This window comes from Colobus angolensis, unplaced genomic scaffold (assembly GCF_000951035.1).
Source record: "Colobus angolensis palliatus isolate OR3802 unplaced genomic scaffold, Cang.pa_1.0 Scaffold24, whole genome shotgun sequence".
Taxonomy (NCBI): domain Eukaryota; kingdom Metazoa; phylum Chordata; class Mammalia; order Primates; family Cercopithecidae; genus Colobus; species Colobus angolensis.
Genome location: NW_012115599.1, coordinates 11521718 through 11539831, shown reverse-complemented (window position 1 = coordinate 11539831; position 18114 = coordinate 11521718). Strand labels below are relative to the sequence as shown.

The 18114-nt window shown below is 48.0% G+C and overlaps 2 protein-coding genes and 1 pseudogene across 3 annotated transcripts in view; 1 reads left to right on the top strand and 2 right to left on the bottom strand.

Moving 5' to 3' along the window:
* The window catches only part of CLPS (colipase, pancreatic), a 9153-nt gene extending 8661 nt beyond the window's left edge, over positions 1-492 (bottom strand). For both annotated transcript variants that reach the window (XM_011945370.1, XM_011945372.1), the window contains exon 1: positions 359-492. In XM_011945370.1, coding sequence (XP_011800760.1) covers positions 359-442 — 84 coding nt within the window. In that variant the 5' untranslated portion in view covers positions 443-492. The remainder of the gene's footprint in view (positions 1-358) is intronic.
* Positions 493-7482: 6990 nt separating this feature from the next.
* On the bottom strand, positions 7483-7864 carry LOC105514180 (annotated as a pseudogene).
* Positions 7865-8869: 1005 nt separating this feature from the next.
* Positions 8870-18114, top strand: part of LHFPL5 (lipoma HMGIC fusion partner-like 5) — a 14535-nt gene continuing 5290 nt past the window's right edge. The window contains exon 1 of the mRNA XM_011945522.1: positions 8870-9664. Coding sequence (XP_011800912.1) covers positions 9253-9664 — 412 coding nt within the window. The 5' untranslated portion in view covers positions 8870-9252. The remainder of the gene's footprint in view (positions 9665-18114) is intronic.

Genomic DNA, 18114 nt, shown 5'->3' with positions numbered 1-18114 from the left:
TGAACCCAGGAAGCGGAGGTTGCAGTGAGCCGAGATTGCGCCACGGCACTCCAGTCTGGTGATAGAGTGAGACTCCATCTTAAAAAAAAAAAAAAACAAAGAAAAAAAAGGTCCCTCATAGCCAGGTTGAGCCGCTGCTCTGAGTGTGCTCCAGTTGGAGCTGGAGAGGGGCTGATCAGCCTTTCCTGTGGCCCCTGGGAAGAGGCATACAACAGGACATGGGAGTAAACAGAGGGATGCAAGATGCCACTCCTCCCAGCCCCTGCCAGTCCAGGTGGGGACATCAGAGGTCAAGGTCCAAGCTTAGGACGTCTTCACCTGGGGACTCAGGAGGCCCCTCCCCTGAAGACCCTCTTACCAGGTTGATAATGATCCCCCGTGGGCCAGGAGCTGCATAGGCCACAGAGAGGGTGACAAGCAGGAGGATCAGGATCTTCTCCATGGCGAGTGGGACAGCTGGTGTGGGTGGCAGGAGACACAGCCAGCTGTGGTGATGGGGCTATAAAAGGGGCCTTGACCTCACGTGACTCACCTACATCCCACAGGGCTGGCCGTGGGCAGAGGTACAGCTGTGGCCAATCTGCTGGGGGGCGGGTCCTGATAAGGAAGCTGGGTGAGTACCTGGTGGCCTTTTGTGTGTGTGTGTGTGTGTGTGTGTGTATTGGTGATAATTGTGTTGCATCATGGTTAAGAGTGTGGACTGTGTACAAGTTATTAGTGAGGCAAACTTACTATCTGTTCCAACTATTCTGCCTTTCATCTTATCTGTCAACTAAGGATAATTTAAAGAGTTGTGAGTGTTGAATTAATACACATTTATATGTGTTACATATATATAAACATGATTATATACAATTATAAGAATATATTTATATTGTATATTCCCATATGACACATAAGAGTGGGTAAGGGCAGCTGCCCTTGTGTCCTGAGCTCCTGGGCAGTGCCTGGATGAGTCTGAGGCAAGAGAGGCACCTATGGTGTGAGTGCCTGCTTACATTCTGTGTACTCAGGGCCTCTCTGCCTCACCATAGTCAGGTCTTGCCTTTGGCCCACCCAAGCCCAGGTGTCTAGCAGTGTCAGACTCCAGGTATGAGGATCCCAGCCTCCCACCCCTCAACCTTCCTTCAGTCTCCTCGGGGGAGTCCAGGCCAGGTCCAGATCCCTGGGGCTGACAGTTCTGCAACCCCCAGCAGGCCAGGGTGTGTGTGCTTTCACTCTGGCACCCTCCCCTGCCCTCACACCAGGGGGCTGCCTGCAGGCTTGACTCAAGGGCCCTTAGGAGGCCCTTCCTAAATGTCTCTCTCCCCTTTTCTTTCTACCTCACTTACTATCTGCAATTCCAGCATCAGATACACCTTTAGTTAAGGTTTCCACTCACGCTGCCCCCTACCCAAGACCACGTGTGCGCATGAGCAGTCGCTAGTCCTGGCTGAGAATGAAGAGATCTTGTGAGCCTCAGACGGAGCAGGGACCTCAGGAAGCTGGGAAGGGCACAGCTGCCTGAGTTTGCTTAGGCATGGGAACAGAGCAGCTTTTCCTGAAGGACTAGTCATGGCAGCCAGAGGCCCATGCCCTTCCCCTCTCCATCCCAGGAGGTACAAGATAGCTCCACTGAGAGGCCCAGGCCTTAAGCACAGCTTTTAATTTAATTTAATTTAATTTTTTGAGACAAGGTCTCACGCTGCCACCTAGGCCAAAGTGCAGTGTGCCATCTTGGCTCACGGCAGCCTCCACCTCCTGAGATCAAGCAATCCTCCCCCTCAGCTGCCCAGGTCTCAAACTCCTGGGCTCAAGCAATCCTCCCACCTCAGCCTCCTAAAGTGTTGGGATTACAGGTGTGAGCCACTGTACCCAGCCTCAAGCACAGCTTTGATCCAGATCAAGCTGGCTTCAAAACTCAGGATTTACTAGAGCTACATGGCCTCAGACACATTATTGAAAGTGAAGCTCCCTGAACCTCACTTTCCTTATTTACCTTAGGGAGATAATGCCTCCTACTTCCTGAGGCCATGATTAAGACAATGCATGCGGAACCCCTTCGGAAGTGCCTGGCACATGGTGGGTGCCCAGCCATATAATATGACCCACTTCCTCTCACCTTTACATCCCTGGGGTGTGGAATGTAGAGGAATAGCTGGAGGAACAGCCAAGAGACTCTCAAAAAGAAAAACCCATTTGGTTCCAGCGATGCAGAAATACCACTGATGAAACAACACTATCCCCTCTCTCTTTTACAAAACTCAGTGTTTGAAACCACTTTTTCCTATGAGCTCACTCTGATCCTTCCTTCTCTTTACCTGCTCTCCACCCCCGGGACCTCTGTGAGGTGAGCCACAGGGAAGGGAATCACTACTCCCTCCTCACAAGTCAAGATGGAGACTGGCGAAGGAATGGGAGGAGAGATTTCTGTCCATGCAGGGAGCCGTGAAAACCAGCAGCCCTGTCCCTAGTTGGTCTCAGCCAAGCTCACAGAGGAAAAAGACTGGAGTTTTTTCCATCACAAATGAAGTATAGCAAAGAGAACTTTGACACTGTATGTGCTTCTTCTTCTTCTTTTTTTTTTTTTTTTGAGACGGAATCTCGCTCTGTCGCTGGGGCTGGAGTGCAGTGGCCGGATCTCAGCTCACTGCAAGCTCCGCCTCTCGGGTTTACGCCATTCTCCTGCCTCAGCCTCCCAAGCAGCTGGGACTACAGGCGCCCGCCACCTCGCCCGGCTAGTTTTTTTTTTTTTTTGTATTTTTTAGTAGAGACAGGGTTTCACCGTGTTAGCCAGGATGGTCTCGATCTCCTGACCTCGTGATCCACCCATCTCGGCCTCCCAAAGTGCTGGGATTACAGGCTTGAGCCACCGCGCCCGGCCCCTGTATGTGCTTCTAAAAGGAAAGCAAAAATTAAGTACCTGTCGATGAAAAGAGTCAAACTCCGTACAATATTTGAATAGATTTCTTCTGAGCCAAATATGAGCAACTGTGGCCTGTGACACAGCCCTCAGGATGTAACTGCTCACGGGGTTCACCTTGCCCACTAGCTAGACAGAGCCGATTCATCAAGACAGGGGAATTGCAGTGGAGAAAGAGTATTTCATGCAGAGCCAGCTGTGCAGGTGCGGGAGACTAGAGTTTTACAGAGTTGTTGTTGGGACAGAGCTTCGCTCTTGTTGCCCAGGTTGGAGTACAATCGCGTGATCTCGGCTCACTGCAACCTCTGCCTCCTGGGTTCAAGCGATTCTCCTGCCTGAGCCTCTTGAGTAGCTGGGATTACAGACACGTGCCACCATGCCCGGCTACTTTTGTATTTTTAGTAGAGACAAGGTTTCACCATGTTGGTCAGGCTGGTCTCGAACTCCAGACCTCAAGTGATCCACCTGCCTCAGCCTCCTAAAGTGCTGGGATTACAGGCGTGAGCCACTACGCCCAGCAGGGAGCAGAGTTTTTAAAGATAACTTGGTGGGTGGGGGGAAGCCAGTGAGCCAGGGGTGCTGACTGGTCCAATGTGAAATCACAGGGACTCACAGCTATCTTTGTGCACTCAGTCAGTTCCTGGGTGGGGGCCACAAGATCAGATGAGCCAGTTTATTGATCTGGGTGTTGCCAGCTGATCCATCAAGTGCAGGGTCTGCAAAATATCTCAAGCCCTGATCTTAGGAGTGGTTTAGGGAGGATCAGAATCTTGTAGGTTCCAGCTGCATGACTCCTAAGTCATAATTTCTAATCTTGTGGCTAATGTTAGTCCTACAAAGGCAATCTAGTCCCCAGGCAAGAATGAAGTCTGCTTTGGGAAAGGGCTGTTACTGTCTTTCTTTAAACTATAAACTAAGTTTCTCCCATAGTTAGTTCAGCTTGCACCTAGGAATGAACAAGGACAGCTAGGAGGTTAGAAGCAAGATGCAGTCAGTTAAGTCAGATCTCTTTCACTGTCTCAGTCATAATTTTGCAAAGGGGGTTTCAGAATAGGAGAAAACAAAGAAAGTGACCCCCTTTTGAGCACTCCGTAGCTTTTATGGCATCTCTACTTGCCAAAGTTTATGTAAAATTGAAATAACATGGTCTTTGTGCACATTTACGTTAAGGAAAAAGAGCCCTAAAGTTGACCTGTAAACTATAGAATTTCTCTGTTTTTCTTTTCTGCCTGCTCTAAATCTGCTTGCTTGCTTTTCTTTCCTTCCTTCCTCCCTCCCTCCTTTCTTTCTTTCTCTTTTCTTTTTTTTCCTTTCTTTCTTTCTTTTTTCTTTCTCTTTCTTTTCCTTCCTTCCTTCCTTCTTTCCTTCCTTCCTTCTGTCTCTCTCTCTCTCTTCTCTCTCTCTCTCTCTTTCTTTCAGACAGAGTCTTGCTCTGTTGCCCAGGCTGGAGTGCAATGGCACAATCTTGTCTCACTGCAACCTCTGCCTCCAGGGTTCAAGCCATTCTCCTGCCTCAGCCTTCTGAGTAGCTGGGATTACAGACACCTGCCACCATGCCCGGCTAATTTTTTGTATTTTTAGTAGAGATGGGGTTTCACTATGTTGGCCAGGCTGGTCTCGAACTCCTGATCTTATGATCCGCCTGCATCGGCCTCCCAAAGTGCTGGGATTACAAACGTGAGCCACTGCACCCAGCAATCTGCTGTTATTTTTCTCTTAAGATAAAAACCACTGTTTTAGATCCAACAGATTCTTTTTGCAAGCCAGTGAATTTGTATTTATCTCATGGCTAAAAGTTCTGAAGTAAAAGCTACAGGATGTGTGTGTGTGTGTGTATTTAAAAGGCCTTTATAATTTCCATAATTTTATGTTTAATTGGCAATTAAATCTGTTTTAATTTCCCTCTGGAACACCAGACTTTTCTCGCCTCACCTTATAATGTAAATTTTGTTATTTTACTTTCACCTGAACTGTTTCCTTTACTATGCAAATTTAAGGCTATTTAGCTGTCAGCTGCCTAGGGTTGTGAAACAGGTTATCAAGAATTTGAAAGTTTAAGGCCAGGCACGATGGCTCACACCTGTAATCCCAGCACTTTGGGAGGCTGAGACAGGTGGATCACCTGAGGTCAGGAGTTTGAGACCTCCCTGGCCAACATGGCGAAACCCTGTCTCTACTAAAAATAGAAAAATTAGCTGAGTATGGTGGCAGGTACCTGTAATCCTAGCTATGACTGAGGCAGAAGAATCGCTTGAATTTGGGAGGCAGAGGTTGCAGTGAGCGAAGATTGCGCCACTGCATTCCAGCCTAGGTGACAGAGCGAGACTCCATCTCAAAAACAAAAAGAATCTGAAAGATTAAAATAGAAAAAAAAAAAAAAGGTTTTTATAAATCTATAAGATGTACTTCTATAGTCATGCCTGATATGTCTATGTATTTATGGGTGATGTGCACAATGTTTCACTACTGAAAATAAATAAAAGAGCTCTAATTGGCTTAAGAAAATAAAAGCACTTGAATCGAACACTTTATCAGGAAAAAAGAAAAGACTAGTCAAATGCTGTTTCAAGTTTATGTAATGTCAGTAAAATCTTTAATAAATAAGCTAGCTTCAAAATTATTATTAATGTTGGTATTATGACATTAATCCCAACATTAATAATGAGCCACCGCGCGTGAGCCACTGCGCCCAGCCACTTTTCTTACTATTAAAAACAACCTGAGCCAGGCACGGTGGCTCACACCTGTAATCCCAACACTTTGGGAGGCCGAGGCGGGCAGATCACTTAAGGTCAGGAGTTTGAGACCAGCCTGACTAACATAATGAAACCCCATCTTTACTAAAAATACAAAAATTAGCCGGGCATGGTGGCACATGCCTGTAATCCCAGTTACTTGGGAGGCTGAGGCAGGAGAATCGCTTGAACCTGGGAGGCGGAGGTTGCAGTGAGCCAAGACTGTGCCATTGCACTCAAGCCTGGGCATCAAGAGTGAAACTTTGTGTCAAACAATAACAACAATGACAACAAACAAACAACAACCTTACTGGCCAGGTGCAGCTGTAATCCCAGCACTTTGGGAGGCCAAGGCGGAAGGATCACCTGAGGTCGGGAGTTCGAGACCAGCCTGACCAACATGGAGAAACCCTGTCTCTACTAAAAATACAAAATTAGCTGGGTGTGGCAGTCATGCCTGTAATCGGGAGGCTGAGGCAGGAGAATCACTTGAACCAGGAAGGCAGAGGTTGTGGTGAGCCAAGATCACGCCACTGCACTCCAGCCTGGGCAACAAGAGCAAAACTCCGTATCAAAGAACAAAAAACAAAACAAAACAAAAAACTAGCCGGGTGTGGTGGTGGGTGCCTGTAATCCCAGCTACTTGGGAGGCTGAGACAGGAGGATGGCTTGAACCAGGGAGATGCAGGTTGTGGTGAGCTGAGATCGTACCATTGCACTCCAGCTTGGGCAACAAGAGCAAAACTCCGTCTCAAAAATTAAATAAATAAATAAATAAATAAATAAAATAAAATTGTACATACATCATCCAGTCGTGTAAAGGAGTATGTTCAGAAGAGGGAAACTGCAGGGACTAACAGCGGTAATAACAGTAATCACCAACATTTTTGAGTACTTTCTCTTTTTTTGTTAAAGCCAGACTGGAGTACAGTGGTGTGATCTTGGTTCACTACAGCCTTGACCTCCTGGGCTCCAGTGATTCTCCCACCTCAACCTTCCAAGTAGCTGTGTCTACAGGCGGGCACCACCATGCCTGGCTATGCCTGGCTAAGTTGTGTATTTTTTGTAGAGACGGGAGTCTTGCTATGTTGCCCAGGCTAGTCTAGAATTCCTGAGCTCGAGTGATCTCACTGCCTGGCCTCCCAAAGTGCTGGGATTAGAGGCCACTAATGTGCCTTTGAGCACTTTAAAAAAAAATTATTATTATTATGTTTTGAGATGGAGTTTTGCTCTTGTTGCCCAGGCTGGAATGCAATGGTGTGATCTAGGCTCACTGCCACCTTTGCCTCGCAGGTTCAAGTGATTCTCCTGTCTCAGCCTCCCGAGTAGCTGGGAATACAGGTGCCTGCCACTATGCCTGGCTAATTTTTGACATTTTTAGTACAGACGGGGTTTCACAATGTTGGTCACACTGGTCTTAAACTCCTGACCTCAGGTGATCTGCCGGACTTGGCTTCCCAAAGTGATGGAATTATGGTCATGAGCCACCGTACCCAGCCCTTTGAGCACTTTTATGTGTGCCCTGGGCTAAAGATTTTATACATGTATTTTACTTAGCCGTTGTGTGATCGATACCATCATTTCCTGCATTTAATAGATGGAGAAACTGAGGCTCAGGAAGAAAGGTTAAGTCCATGGATGGTTACTTAGTAAGTAGCTCATTCAAATCCAGGCCTGTTGAACACCAAAGTCCATGTTTTTAAGATTGTCTTGTCTTTCCATAGCTCCTGATGTTGGTGTTACAATTTTTATTCTTTTGTGTATACTTTCCTGAATTTTCCTAATTCTTTTTTCGTTTATTCTTTTTTCAATTTTATGACTTTATTTGATGTATTTGATGATCAGCGATTAGTTCTCATCCACATTGACTGTCTGTAGATTTTTGAAAGTGGTAACAGGTACATAGGTAACCAAAGTATAGAGCTTATTTGGTGAATCTTCATCCTCATTACGTTTTCTGGACACGGATTCGGTATGGGACATTCCTTATTCCTTTGGCCCAGACAGCTTTGTTGAGCCTGGTATCAATGCACACATCTGGAGTTCCCATCTCCTTCATGGCAAATTTCCGAATCTCTTTGAGTGCCTGAGGGGCACGCTTCTTGAAGCCCACTCCATGGGTGCGCTTGTGAATGTTGATGGTGTATTCTCGGGTCACAACCTCGTTGATGGCAGAACGGCCCTTTTTCTTCTTTGCAGGAGCCATTCTGCCGGGTCCAAGTTGGAAAGGAAGCTTTTTTTTTTTTTTTTTGAGACAGAGTCTTGCTCTGTTGCCCAGGCTGGAGTGCAGTAGTGCGATCTCAGCTTACCGCAAGCTCCCGCTCCCGAGTTCGCACCATTCTCCTGCCTCAGCCTTCCCAGCAGCTGGGACAACAGGCGCATGCCGCCACGCCCGGCTAATTTTTTTGTATTTTTAGTAGAGACGGGGTTTCAGTGCGTCAGCCAGGATGGTCTCGGTCTCCTGACCTCGTGATCTGCCCACCTTTGCCTCCCAAAGTGCTGGGATTACAGTCGTGAGCCACCGCGCCCGGCGGAATTTTCCTAGTTCTTTACACTAGCCTTGTATTTACCTATAAAATCAGGAGAAATATGTATATATATATAACATATAAAAAACATACATATATTTAAAGGGGGAAATATGTAACAAACACAGAAACAAGGGGAGAAAGGCATTGTATTGAACAAAACACATATGTTCAGGTCTGAAAAGGCTCATAAAGAATGTTGTCTGCTATACTTTGTAGTTGCCTCTGTTATCACACAGTCTGCATATACAGGCGTTATATATATATATATTTATATAGACTACATATATACATTATATATGTAAATATTTTGCTTAGATGTCCTCTAACATAACCTTAACACATAGTATGCTTTTAGAAATCGTTGACTGAATGCTAAGGACGAAAAACCAGTGACCAGAAGGCAACCAGGAAAGGCTTTGCTGACCTCCGGGTTGGTGGGATTGGAGGTTCTGGGAAGGCGACTAGGGAACCAGGGAGGGCGGGTGGAATGGGATGTGGACAGCGCTTTTGCGGGGGGAAAGCGTTTTTGCGGCTCGAATTGAGCAGTAGGAATGTGTCAGCCACAGCCCCACCTTCCCAGCTCTTGTCATCTCGGTTCAGGAAGGTGAACTGGGTTCCGATTCCCCGCGGCGGGGGCCTGCAGTGGGCGCTCGGTCCCTTTCCGGCCTCGGCTGCAGGCCCCGCCCCTCGCCCAGAACCCAGGGGCGCTGGCCGCGGTGCTGAAACGGCGCCATCCGCGGACGGAGGAGGGGGCGGGGCTCTCGGGAGCCGTGAGCCGGGAAGGGAGAGGGGCAGGGCGGCGCCAACAGGCCCGAGACCCTGGGGGGCTTGGCAGGCGGCAGGATACTGGAGACAGCCTCGGCTACAGCGGACACAGGCACCTGGCAAGCTTCCCCTGATCAAGCCAAGGTTGTCCTTGTCCTATTAAGCCTCTTCCCCTTGCCTTGAAGGGACCTCATCTGGTGCCCTGACCTCAGCCTCCTTCCCAAACCCCGCTGGGGAGTGATCTGCTTCTAGGCCTCCATCCACAAAGCCACGGACTTGCAGCCCACGAGACCCCAACCCAGGGCCTGCTGCCCTCACCATGGTGAAATTGCTGCCGGCCCAGGAGGCAGCCAAGATCTACCATACCAACTATGTGCGGAACTCGCGGGCCGTGGGTGTGATGTGGGGTACACTCACCATCTGCTTCTCCGTGCTGGTCATGGCCCTCTTCATCCAGCCCTACTGGATCGGCGACAGCGTCAACACACCGCAGGCAGGCTACTTCGGCCTTTTCTCCTACTGCGTGGGTAACGTGCTATCCTCCGAGCTCATCTGCAAGGGCGGTCCCCTAGACTTCTCCTCCATCCCCTCTAGAGCCTTCAAGACTGCCATGTTCTTTGTGGCCTTGGGCATGTTCCTCATCATTGGCTCCATCATCTGCTTCAGCCTGTTCTTCATCTGCAACACGGCCACAGTCTACAAGATCTGTGCATGGATGCAGCTGGCTGCGGGTAAGCAGGGATGGTGGGAGGGCAGGCGGGGGCCCACCCCGGGGCCATGGCTGCAGCTGCACCATCCCACCCTCTGCTGGGGCTCTAGGCCTTAAATTTAGCTGTTCTCCTACAGCCCAGTCCTACTCAGTGCTCTGCAGAAGATTCTGAGGAGTTGAGAATCTTAGAATGGCTGAGGCAGAAAAGACCTTAGAGATCAAGCTGTCCAACCCTCTCATCTGTAAGGGGAAGTGACTTGCCCAGGAGCACACAGTTGCTGGTCCTGACTCCCAGGCCATCACATCAGTTTTTGCAGCTGTGAGAGAGAGAAAGAAGGAAGCTTCTGTTGTTGGCCATGTGGGAATAGGACTCAACCCCAGCACAAAGTAGTGACGCCAGTCAAGCACATTCTAGATGCCCTCATCTCCCACCTCTGGGCTTTTGTTCTTTATAAGAGTGCCCAGAACTCTGTCCTCATTCTCTCTCTCCCACTCCAAACTGCTCTCAGATTCTAAGGTCTCTTGCTGATTTTGGAGTGTTACTATTGTGCAGGGTATGACCTTGCCTATAGAAACTTTCATCTAAAGTCCCCTCTTTCATTGTGGAGTGAAAGTCTTTTCTCCTTGATTATGGGATTTTATACTTAAGGCAGCAAAAGGAGTGATACTGTGTGAGGTGGAGGAAGCTATGTAGGGTCCTGTTGTTGTTGTTTGTTTGTTTGTTTGTTTGAGACAGAGTTGGCCCAGGCTGGAGTACAGTGGCATGATCTCAGCTCACTGCAGCCTCAACCTCCTTGGACTTAGGTGATCCTCTCTCATCAGCCTCCCAAGTAGCTGGGACTCTAAGTGTGCACCACCATGTCTGGCTAATTTTTTTGTAATTTTTGTAGAGATGGGGTTTTGTCATATTGCCCAGGCAGGTCTCGAACTGCTGGCCTCAAGCGATTTGCTCGCTTCAGTCTCCCAAAGTGTTGGGATTTCAGGTGTGATCCACAGCACCTGGCCTAGGGTCCTTTAAAGCAATGTGGGGGCTGGGCACAGTGGCTCACACCTGTACTCCCAACACTTTGGGAGAGAGCATCACTTGAGCTCAGGAGTTTGAGACTATACTGGGCAAGATGGCAAGACCCTGTCTCTAAAAATAATAATAATAATAAATAAAATGAAACAAATAAAACTGTGGAGTAGGCAGCCACTTGTGTCCTGAGGCACTCCTAGCTCAGGAAGTCCTTTTTCCTGCTCCTAGCTCAGGAAGGCTTCTTGGTCCTTGTGCCAAGTGATCTTGCTTTTCTCTGTAGCCCAGGAAGAGGGTTAAGACCTTGTGCTGCAGCCTCTGGTACCTTGGTCCCTGCCTACCTCAGGGACCACACACAAACTGTCCATGCCAGTGAGATGTCCAGGAGTAGTGCCAGGGACTGGAAACTAGAGTGAAACCATCTTGATATCATTGATCAGAATGAGAAGTGCTGTCAAGGTCAGGAGATGGAGACCATCCTGGCTAACACAGTGAAACTCCATCTCTACTAAAAAGACAAAAAAAAAAAAAAAAAAAATTAACTGGGCGTGGTGGTGGGTGACTGTAGTCCCAGCTACTTGGGAGACTGAGGCAAGAGAAGGGTGTGAACCCAGGAGGTGGAGCTTGCAGTAAGCCGAGATCACGCCACTGCACTCCAGCCTGGACAACAGAGTGAGACTCCATATCAAAAAAAAAAAAAAAGAGACAGAAGTGCTGTAATCTTTAAGAGGGAGCCTGAAACAGGCCTCTGAATCCCAGGCCACCAAACACGCAGAGTCAAGACTGCAGAGTTGGAGGGGACCCCAGAGAGCTATATCCACCCCCCAACTATAGATGAGGGATCTGCTGCTGAGAGGACCAGACTTGGCCAAGGCTATAGCAGATCAGTGGGCAACTGAGGACCTGGAAGAATTAAGGCAGCAGTTCCCAAGAAACTAGATGTATTCCTAAGATGTTTTCACTGAGCCACATATTTACATAAGTATAATGATTTATGAAATATCTTTACATATGTTATCTGGAGGAGCCCTAGCACAACCCATTGAAGTGGGTATTTCTCCATTTTACAAAGAAGGCCCCTAGTGGGAAACTTGTTTTGAGCATACAAGTAGGAAGGGATACACCTTTGATTCCAAATCTTGCACCCAGGCTACTCACATGGCTTCAGAGTTCTCCCCATGGCTTCAGAGCAAATCGCCTTGCCACCTCCCTCTTCTCTGTAGTCTGTATGATAAGGGAGAGTCTGGGGCAGGGGTGGGCAGTGGGGAGCAAGGTAGGTAGTGGCCATGTCAAGAATGATGGTGGGGGCAGGCACAGTGGCTCATGCCTGTAGTCCTAGAACTTTGGGAGGCCAAGGAGAGGGGATTGCTTGAGGCCAGAAGTTCAAGAGTTCAAGACTAGCCTGGACAACATAGTGAGACCCTATCTCTATTTTATATATACACATATATTTAATGTATGCATACATTAAATTATATGTATCATATGTATGTTTATATATTTATATATGTACATAATATATATTATATGTATATATAATTGACATATATATGTCAATTAAAATAATAATAAGGCCAGTTGCAGTGGCTCAGGCCTGTAATCCCAGCACTTTGGGAGGGTGAGGTGGGCAGATTGCTTGAGCTTGGGAGTTTGAGACCAGCCTGAGCAACATGGCGAAACTGTGTCTCTACAAAAAAATACAAAAATTAGCTGATTTAATATAAATATTGAGTATATATATATTATTTAACATATGTGTATTCATTATATATATGTATATATATGTATGAACAAAGGGGAAATGAAGATTTAGCAGTTTTATGCCAAAGAAGAGTGAAATAGACCCTGATAATGCTTGCCAGCTGTTCTTTCATATCAGAGTTATGGGATGCTGGAGACACAATCATCTCTCTCATTCTCAAGGCTGTCTGCAAACTCCCCTTCTCCTGAAACATCCCACAACAGGTGCCATGTGTGAGCAGGCAGTGCCAGGAGCGGCAGGGGTTGCCAGGCCATCTCAGTCAGACACTATCTGGGTCGCAGAGCTGGAGACACTGATAGCAGAGGTGGCCGGGTGCCATCTCATGCAACATTTAAATTGGGGAAGGCAAGACTGGTGTCATGTTCTGTTCTGCTGTGCTGCAGAAGGGGAAATGAGCTGAAAGGAGAGATGCAGAGTGGGTGGGTCCCACGTTCAGCAGCTGGGAGATACATCCATTTATTAGTACCCTTGCCAAGAAGCCTGGGAGCAGGAAAGGGACAGGGGCAGGGGAGGATGAGGACTGATGCTTGCGTGATGTGGGGCTGCAGCTTAACAAGATTAATTGGGCTTCTGGGTGCCAGGTGTAGGCTGGGAGTGGTCCCAGCCCCTAGAAACACAGGTAGGCCAAACTGCTTGTCTTCTCTGAGTCTTGGTAACCTCATGTCTTAGTCAGTTTTACTTAGTTCTATTTAGTCAGGGCTGCCATAACAAATTACCACAGACCAGGGGGCTTAAACAACAGAAATTCATTACTCACACTTCTGGAGGCTGGAGTTCTGAGATCTGGGTGCCAGCATGGCATTAGCACGAGATCTCTGGTGAAGGCCTCTTCTAGGCTGCAGACTGCTGACTTCTTGATGTCCTCACATGGTGATAAGAGGGTGAAAGGGCTCTCTGAGATCCCTTTTATTTGTTTATTTGCATTGATGATTATTATTATTGAGTCAGCTTCTCAAAAATTGTTATTTTTACCCAGGCTGGACTGCAATGGCATGAACACGGCTCATTGCAGCCTTGACATCCCAGGCTCAAGTGATCCTCCCTCCTCAGCCTCCCAAGTAGCTGGGACTACAGGTGCATGCCACCACGCCCAGCGAATTTTTGTAGAGATGAGGTTTCACCATGTTGCTCAGGCTGGTCTGGAACTCCTGAGCTCAGGCAATCCGCCTGCCTTAGCCTCCCAAAGTGCTGGCATTACAGGCGTGAGCCACCACACCTGGCCTTATTATTATTTTTAATTGACATGATAATTGTACATATTTGTGGGTTACAGTGTGATATTTTGTTACATGTATACAAGTTGGGCTTGAAATCCAGGCAGCCTGGTCTAATGTTTCCCAGCTTTTCCTACTGAGAAGATTAAGGTAATTAGCATATCCATCACCTCAAACATTTAAAACATTTCTTTGAGTTGGGACAATTTCAAATTTGCTGTTGCAGCTATTTGAAAATATACGATAGATTGTTGTTGGTTATAGTCACCCTACAGTGCTAGAGAACACTACAGCTTATTCCTCCTGTCTAGCTATACTTTTATATCCTTTAACTAACCTTTAGCTGCTCCCCCTCCCCTCTGGGGTCCCTTTTATAAGGGTTCCAATCCCATTCATGAGGGCCCTACCCTCATGACCTAATCACCTCCCAAAGGCCCCATCTCCTAACACCACCAGGCTGGAGGTTAGGATTTCAACACAGGAATTCTGGGGTGAACAAACATTCCACTGTACCCCATCTGTAGAACATAGCAGCAGGACCCGCTTTTGGGGTTCTGTGAAGATGGGATAATAGAATGCATGTAAAACACCTTGCACATGGTAGGTGCTCAGTATCTGTGAAAAACATAAAAAACAACTTTATCAGTGAGCATGAGAAGGGATGCCATAGTAACAAACCACTCCCAAATCTTGGTGGCTTAGAACAAAGGTTTATGTATTTCTTGCTTATGGTCCATGCCAACTGGGGATCGGTGGGGACTCTGCTCTCGCTGCTCTCTCCTGGGACCGTCGCTAGGGGCATCAATCACCATCAGCTGTCCTCACATCAGAGGGAAGGGAGCTCTGGGAGGTCTCCACTGCAGCTAAGTGCTGTGGCCCGGAAATACACACATCTCTGCTCACATGTCATTGGCCAGAGGAAGGCAGATGGCCTCACTTAACCTCAAGAGAGCGGGGCAGGGAAGTACAACTTTGCCTTGCATCTGGAATATTCATGAGCAGCTCTAATGGCATCCATGTCACTGAGGCAGCTTCTGTCTGACTCCAATGTCAATAATAATAGCAGTGACTAACATTAATTAGCCACTTACCATGTACAAGACATCACAGTGTTTTCTGTAAATGATCACACTTAATCCTCACAGTGCGGCTATGAGTCAGGTACTTTAGAGACAACAGGACGGTAGTCAGAGAGAGGAAGTAACTCGGCCTGAGAACACTGTTCTGGCTTCTACTTAGAGCCTTGAAATGCCACAACTGGGGCTGACACCCACTGTCCCCAGAACCATGGGTGGACGGGTGGAATGCTCACAGGGGACTGTGGCACCCACACCTGTTTCCAGGTCAGAGGCCCTGGGCTTTTTTCCGGAGCCCCCACAGGAAGATGGTGCAGGAGGGGAGGGGCCAAGGGAGGAAGTGATGGAGAGAATGCAAAGCCTGGAAGGGCAGCTCCTTCCCACCTTCACCTCTGCCCTTGAAGCCAGGGGCCCTGCCAGGCACTGGAGGGCTGGACTCACACCAAGTCGGGGAAGGGCTGGCTACGTAGGTTTCACCACCGAGCTGTGGATGGCTCCCTCTCCTCCACCGTGGGTATCTTCCTCGCTGAACACGTAGGACGTCTGAAATGTCACCACTAATTACATTCAGCCCCTGGGAGAGGTGTCATGTTCTGGGGGTGGAGGGAATAAACTTTAAAGTCAGGAAAGTCAGGAATGGAGAATTCAGGCCTTGGTCCTGTCATAGCTGAATGACTGGATGGCTGGTAAGTCACCTGGTTTCTCTGAGCCCTCAGTTTTATTATTATTATTATTTTATTATTTATTTATTTTTTATTTATTTGAGATAGAGTCTCGCTCTGTCGCCCAGACTGGAGTGCAGTGGTGCTATCTCGGTTCACTGTAAGCTCCGCCTCCCGAGTTCACACCATTCTCCTGCCTCAGCCTCCAGAGTAGCTGGGAGTACAGGCGCCCGCCACCATACCCGGCTAATGTTTTTGTATTTTTTAGTAGAAATGGGGTTTCACCGTGTTAGCCAGGATGGTCTCGATCTCCTGACCTCATGATCCGCCCACCTCAGCCTCCCAAAGTGCTGGGATTGCAGGTGTGAGCCACTGCGCCTGGCCAAGCCCTCAGTTTTCTAATCTGTAAAATGAGGATATTAATAGCTGGCCCACTTCACAGAACGGTGGTCACAGTCAAGATGGTACATGAAGTATTTTGTGATCTATAAAGAACTATCTAAATAAGCTTCTCCTAAAAAAAAAATCGAAGGAAGCGTGATACATTTAGGTGGGGAGGTGGGATCCTGATATTTCCATTTACTGTGCATTTGTTTGACCTCCTGACCTTTTTTGCAGAACAAGCTGGGTACAGGGAAGGTAACTTTGGGCCCGAAGAGGTGCTTCTCTGAGGGGCTCCTGAGTAGGGTACAACCTTGGGACTAGAGAGCCTCCAGACCTGTGAGAAAGCGGCACAGATAAGGGGAGCACCCCCTGCCTGTGGGGCAGCTGTGCCTGGGGCTGCCCCAGTTGCATCCTGGATTATGTCACCTGTCTGTGCTTCACCCCAGCGAAGCTAAGGTGAGGGGGTGGTTTGATGGAAAGGGATGGAAGAAGTAGGGGGAAAGTGGGGGCAACAGAATTTTAAGCTGTAAATACTAAGTCAAGGAAGGCACAGAGTGGGATAATAACTCTCACAGTCAACTCTTATGGAGTGCCAAGTCCGCGCCAGGCACTGTTCCACACTCTTTCCCATAGTAACTCATCTGAACCTCGCTGTACCCACAACAGGAAGGTTGGGGTTATTATCATCTCCGTTTTATAGATGAGGAACTGAGGCAAAGAAAGCTTAAGTATGGCCGGGCACGGTGGCTCACGCCTGTAATCCCAGCACTTTGGGAGGCCGAGGCGGGCGGATCACTTGAACCCAGGAGTTCAAGACAAGCCTGGCCAACGTGGTGAAACCCTGTCTCTACTAAAAATACAAAAATTAGCTGGGCGCAGTGGTACATGACTGTAATCCCAGCTACTCGGGAGGGTGAGGCAGGGGGATCACTTGGATCTGGGAGGCGAAGGTTGCAGTGAGCTGAGATCGTGCCACTGCACTCCAGCCTGGGTGACAGAGACAGACTCTGTCTCAAAGGAAAAAAAAAAAAAAAAGAAAGCTTAAGTCACTTGCTCTGAGTCACATAGCTAGGTAGTGCAGAGCTGGGCTTGAAATCCAGGCAGCCTGGTCTAGTGTTTATCAGCTTTTCCTACTGAGAAAATCACCTGGAAAAGTGTTTTTGAAAACAGAGATTATTGAACCCAACCATGACCTAGGAACTAGCTTTTTACCTTATTTTTTTTGTGCATAGGTTATAGGCGAAGGAACCAGCATTAAAGATTCCAGGGGATTCTTTTTTTTTTTTTTTTGAGATGTAGTTTCACTCTTATTGCCCAGGCTGGAGTGCAATGGCACAATCTCGACTCACCGCAACCTCTGCCTCCTGGGTTCAAGCGATTCTCCTCCTTCAGCCTCCCGAGTAGCTAGCATTACAGGCACGTGCCACCACACCTGGCTAATTTTGTATTTTTAGTAGAGACAGGGTTTCTCCACGTTGGTCAGGCTGGTTTCAAACTCCTAACCTCAGGTGATCCACCCGCCTCAGTCTCCCAAAGTGCTGGGATTACAGGCATGAGCCACCGCACTCAGCCTCCAGGGGATTCTTAAATTTAGGGATGTGTAGCAACTGGACTATGCTGTACTGGGTAAGAGTGAGGAGGAAACCTGTTTGCTTGAATGGAAGGCTTTTGAAGGAAGCAGCCAGGGACAGTCTGGAAAGGCTTCCTGTATTCATCAAATCTAAGATACCTGAGTTGTAGGACACAGTGTTATTCTATGTACTATAAAAACAAAAAATACTGATAATCCAGCCATGGCTTGACACTTTCTTTTTCTTTTTCTTTTTTTTGAGATGGAATTTTGTTCTTGTTGCCCAGGTTGGAGTGCAATGGTGTGATCTCGGCTCACCACAACCTCTGCCTCCAGGGTTTAAGTGATTCTTCTGCCTCAGCCTCCCCAGTAGCTGGGATCACAGGCATGTGCTACCACATCCAGCTAATTTTGTATTTTTAGTTGAGACGGGGTTTCTCCATGTTGGTCAGGCTGGTCTCAAACTCCCAACCTCAGGTGATCTGCCCGCTTCGACCTCCCAAAGCACTGGGATTACAGGTGTAAGCCACTGCGCCCAGCCTAGACACTTTCTTTTTCTTTTTCTTTTTGAGACGGAGTTTTGCTCTTGTTGCCCAGGCTGGAGTGCAATGGCGCTATCTCGGCTCACTGCAACCTCCACCTCCCGAGTTCAAGCAATTCTCCTGCCTCAGCCTCCTGAGTAGCTGGGATTACAGGCATGCGCCACCACGGCAGGCTAATTTTGTATTTTTAGTAGAGATAGGGTTTCTCCATGTTGGTCAGGCTGGTCTCAAACTCCCGACCTCGGGT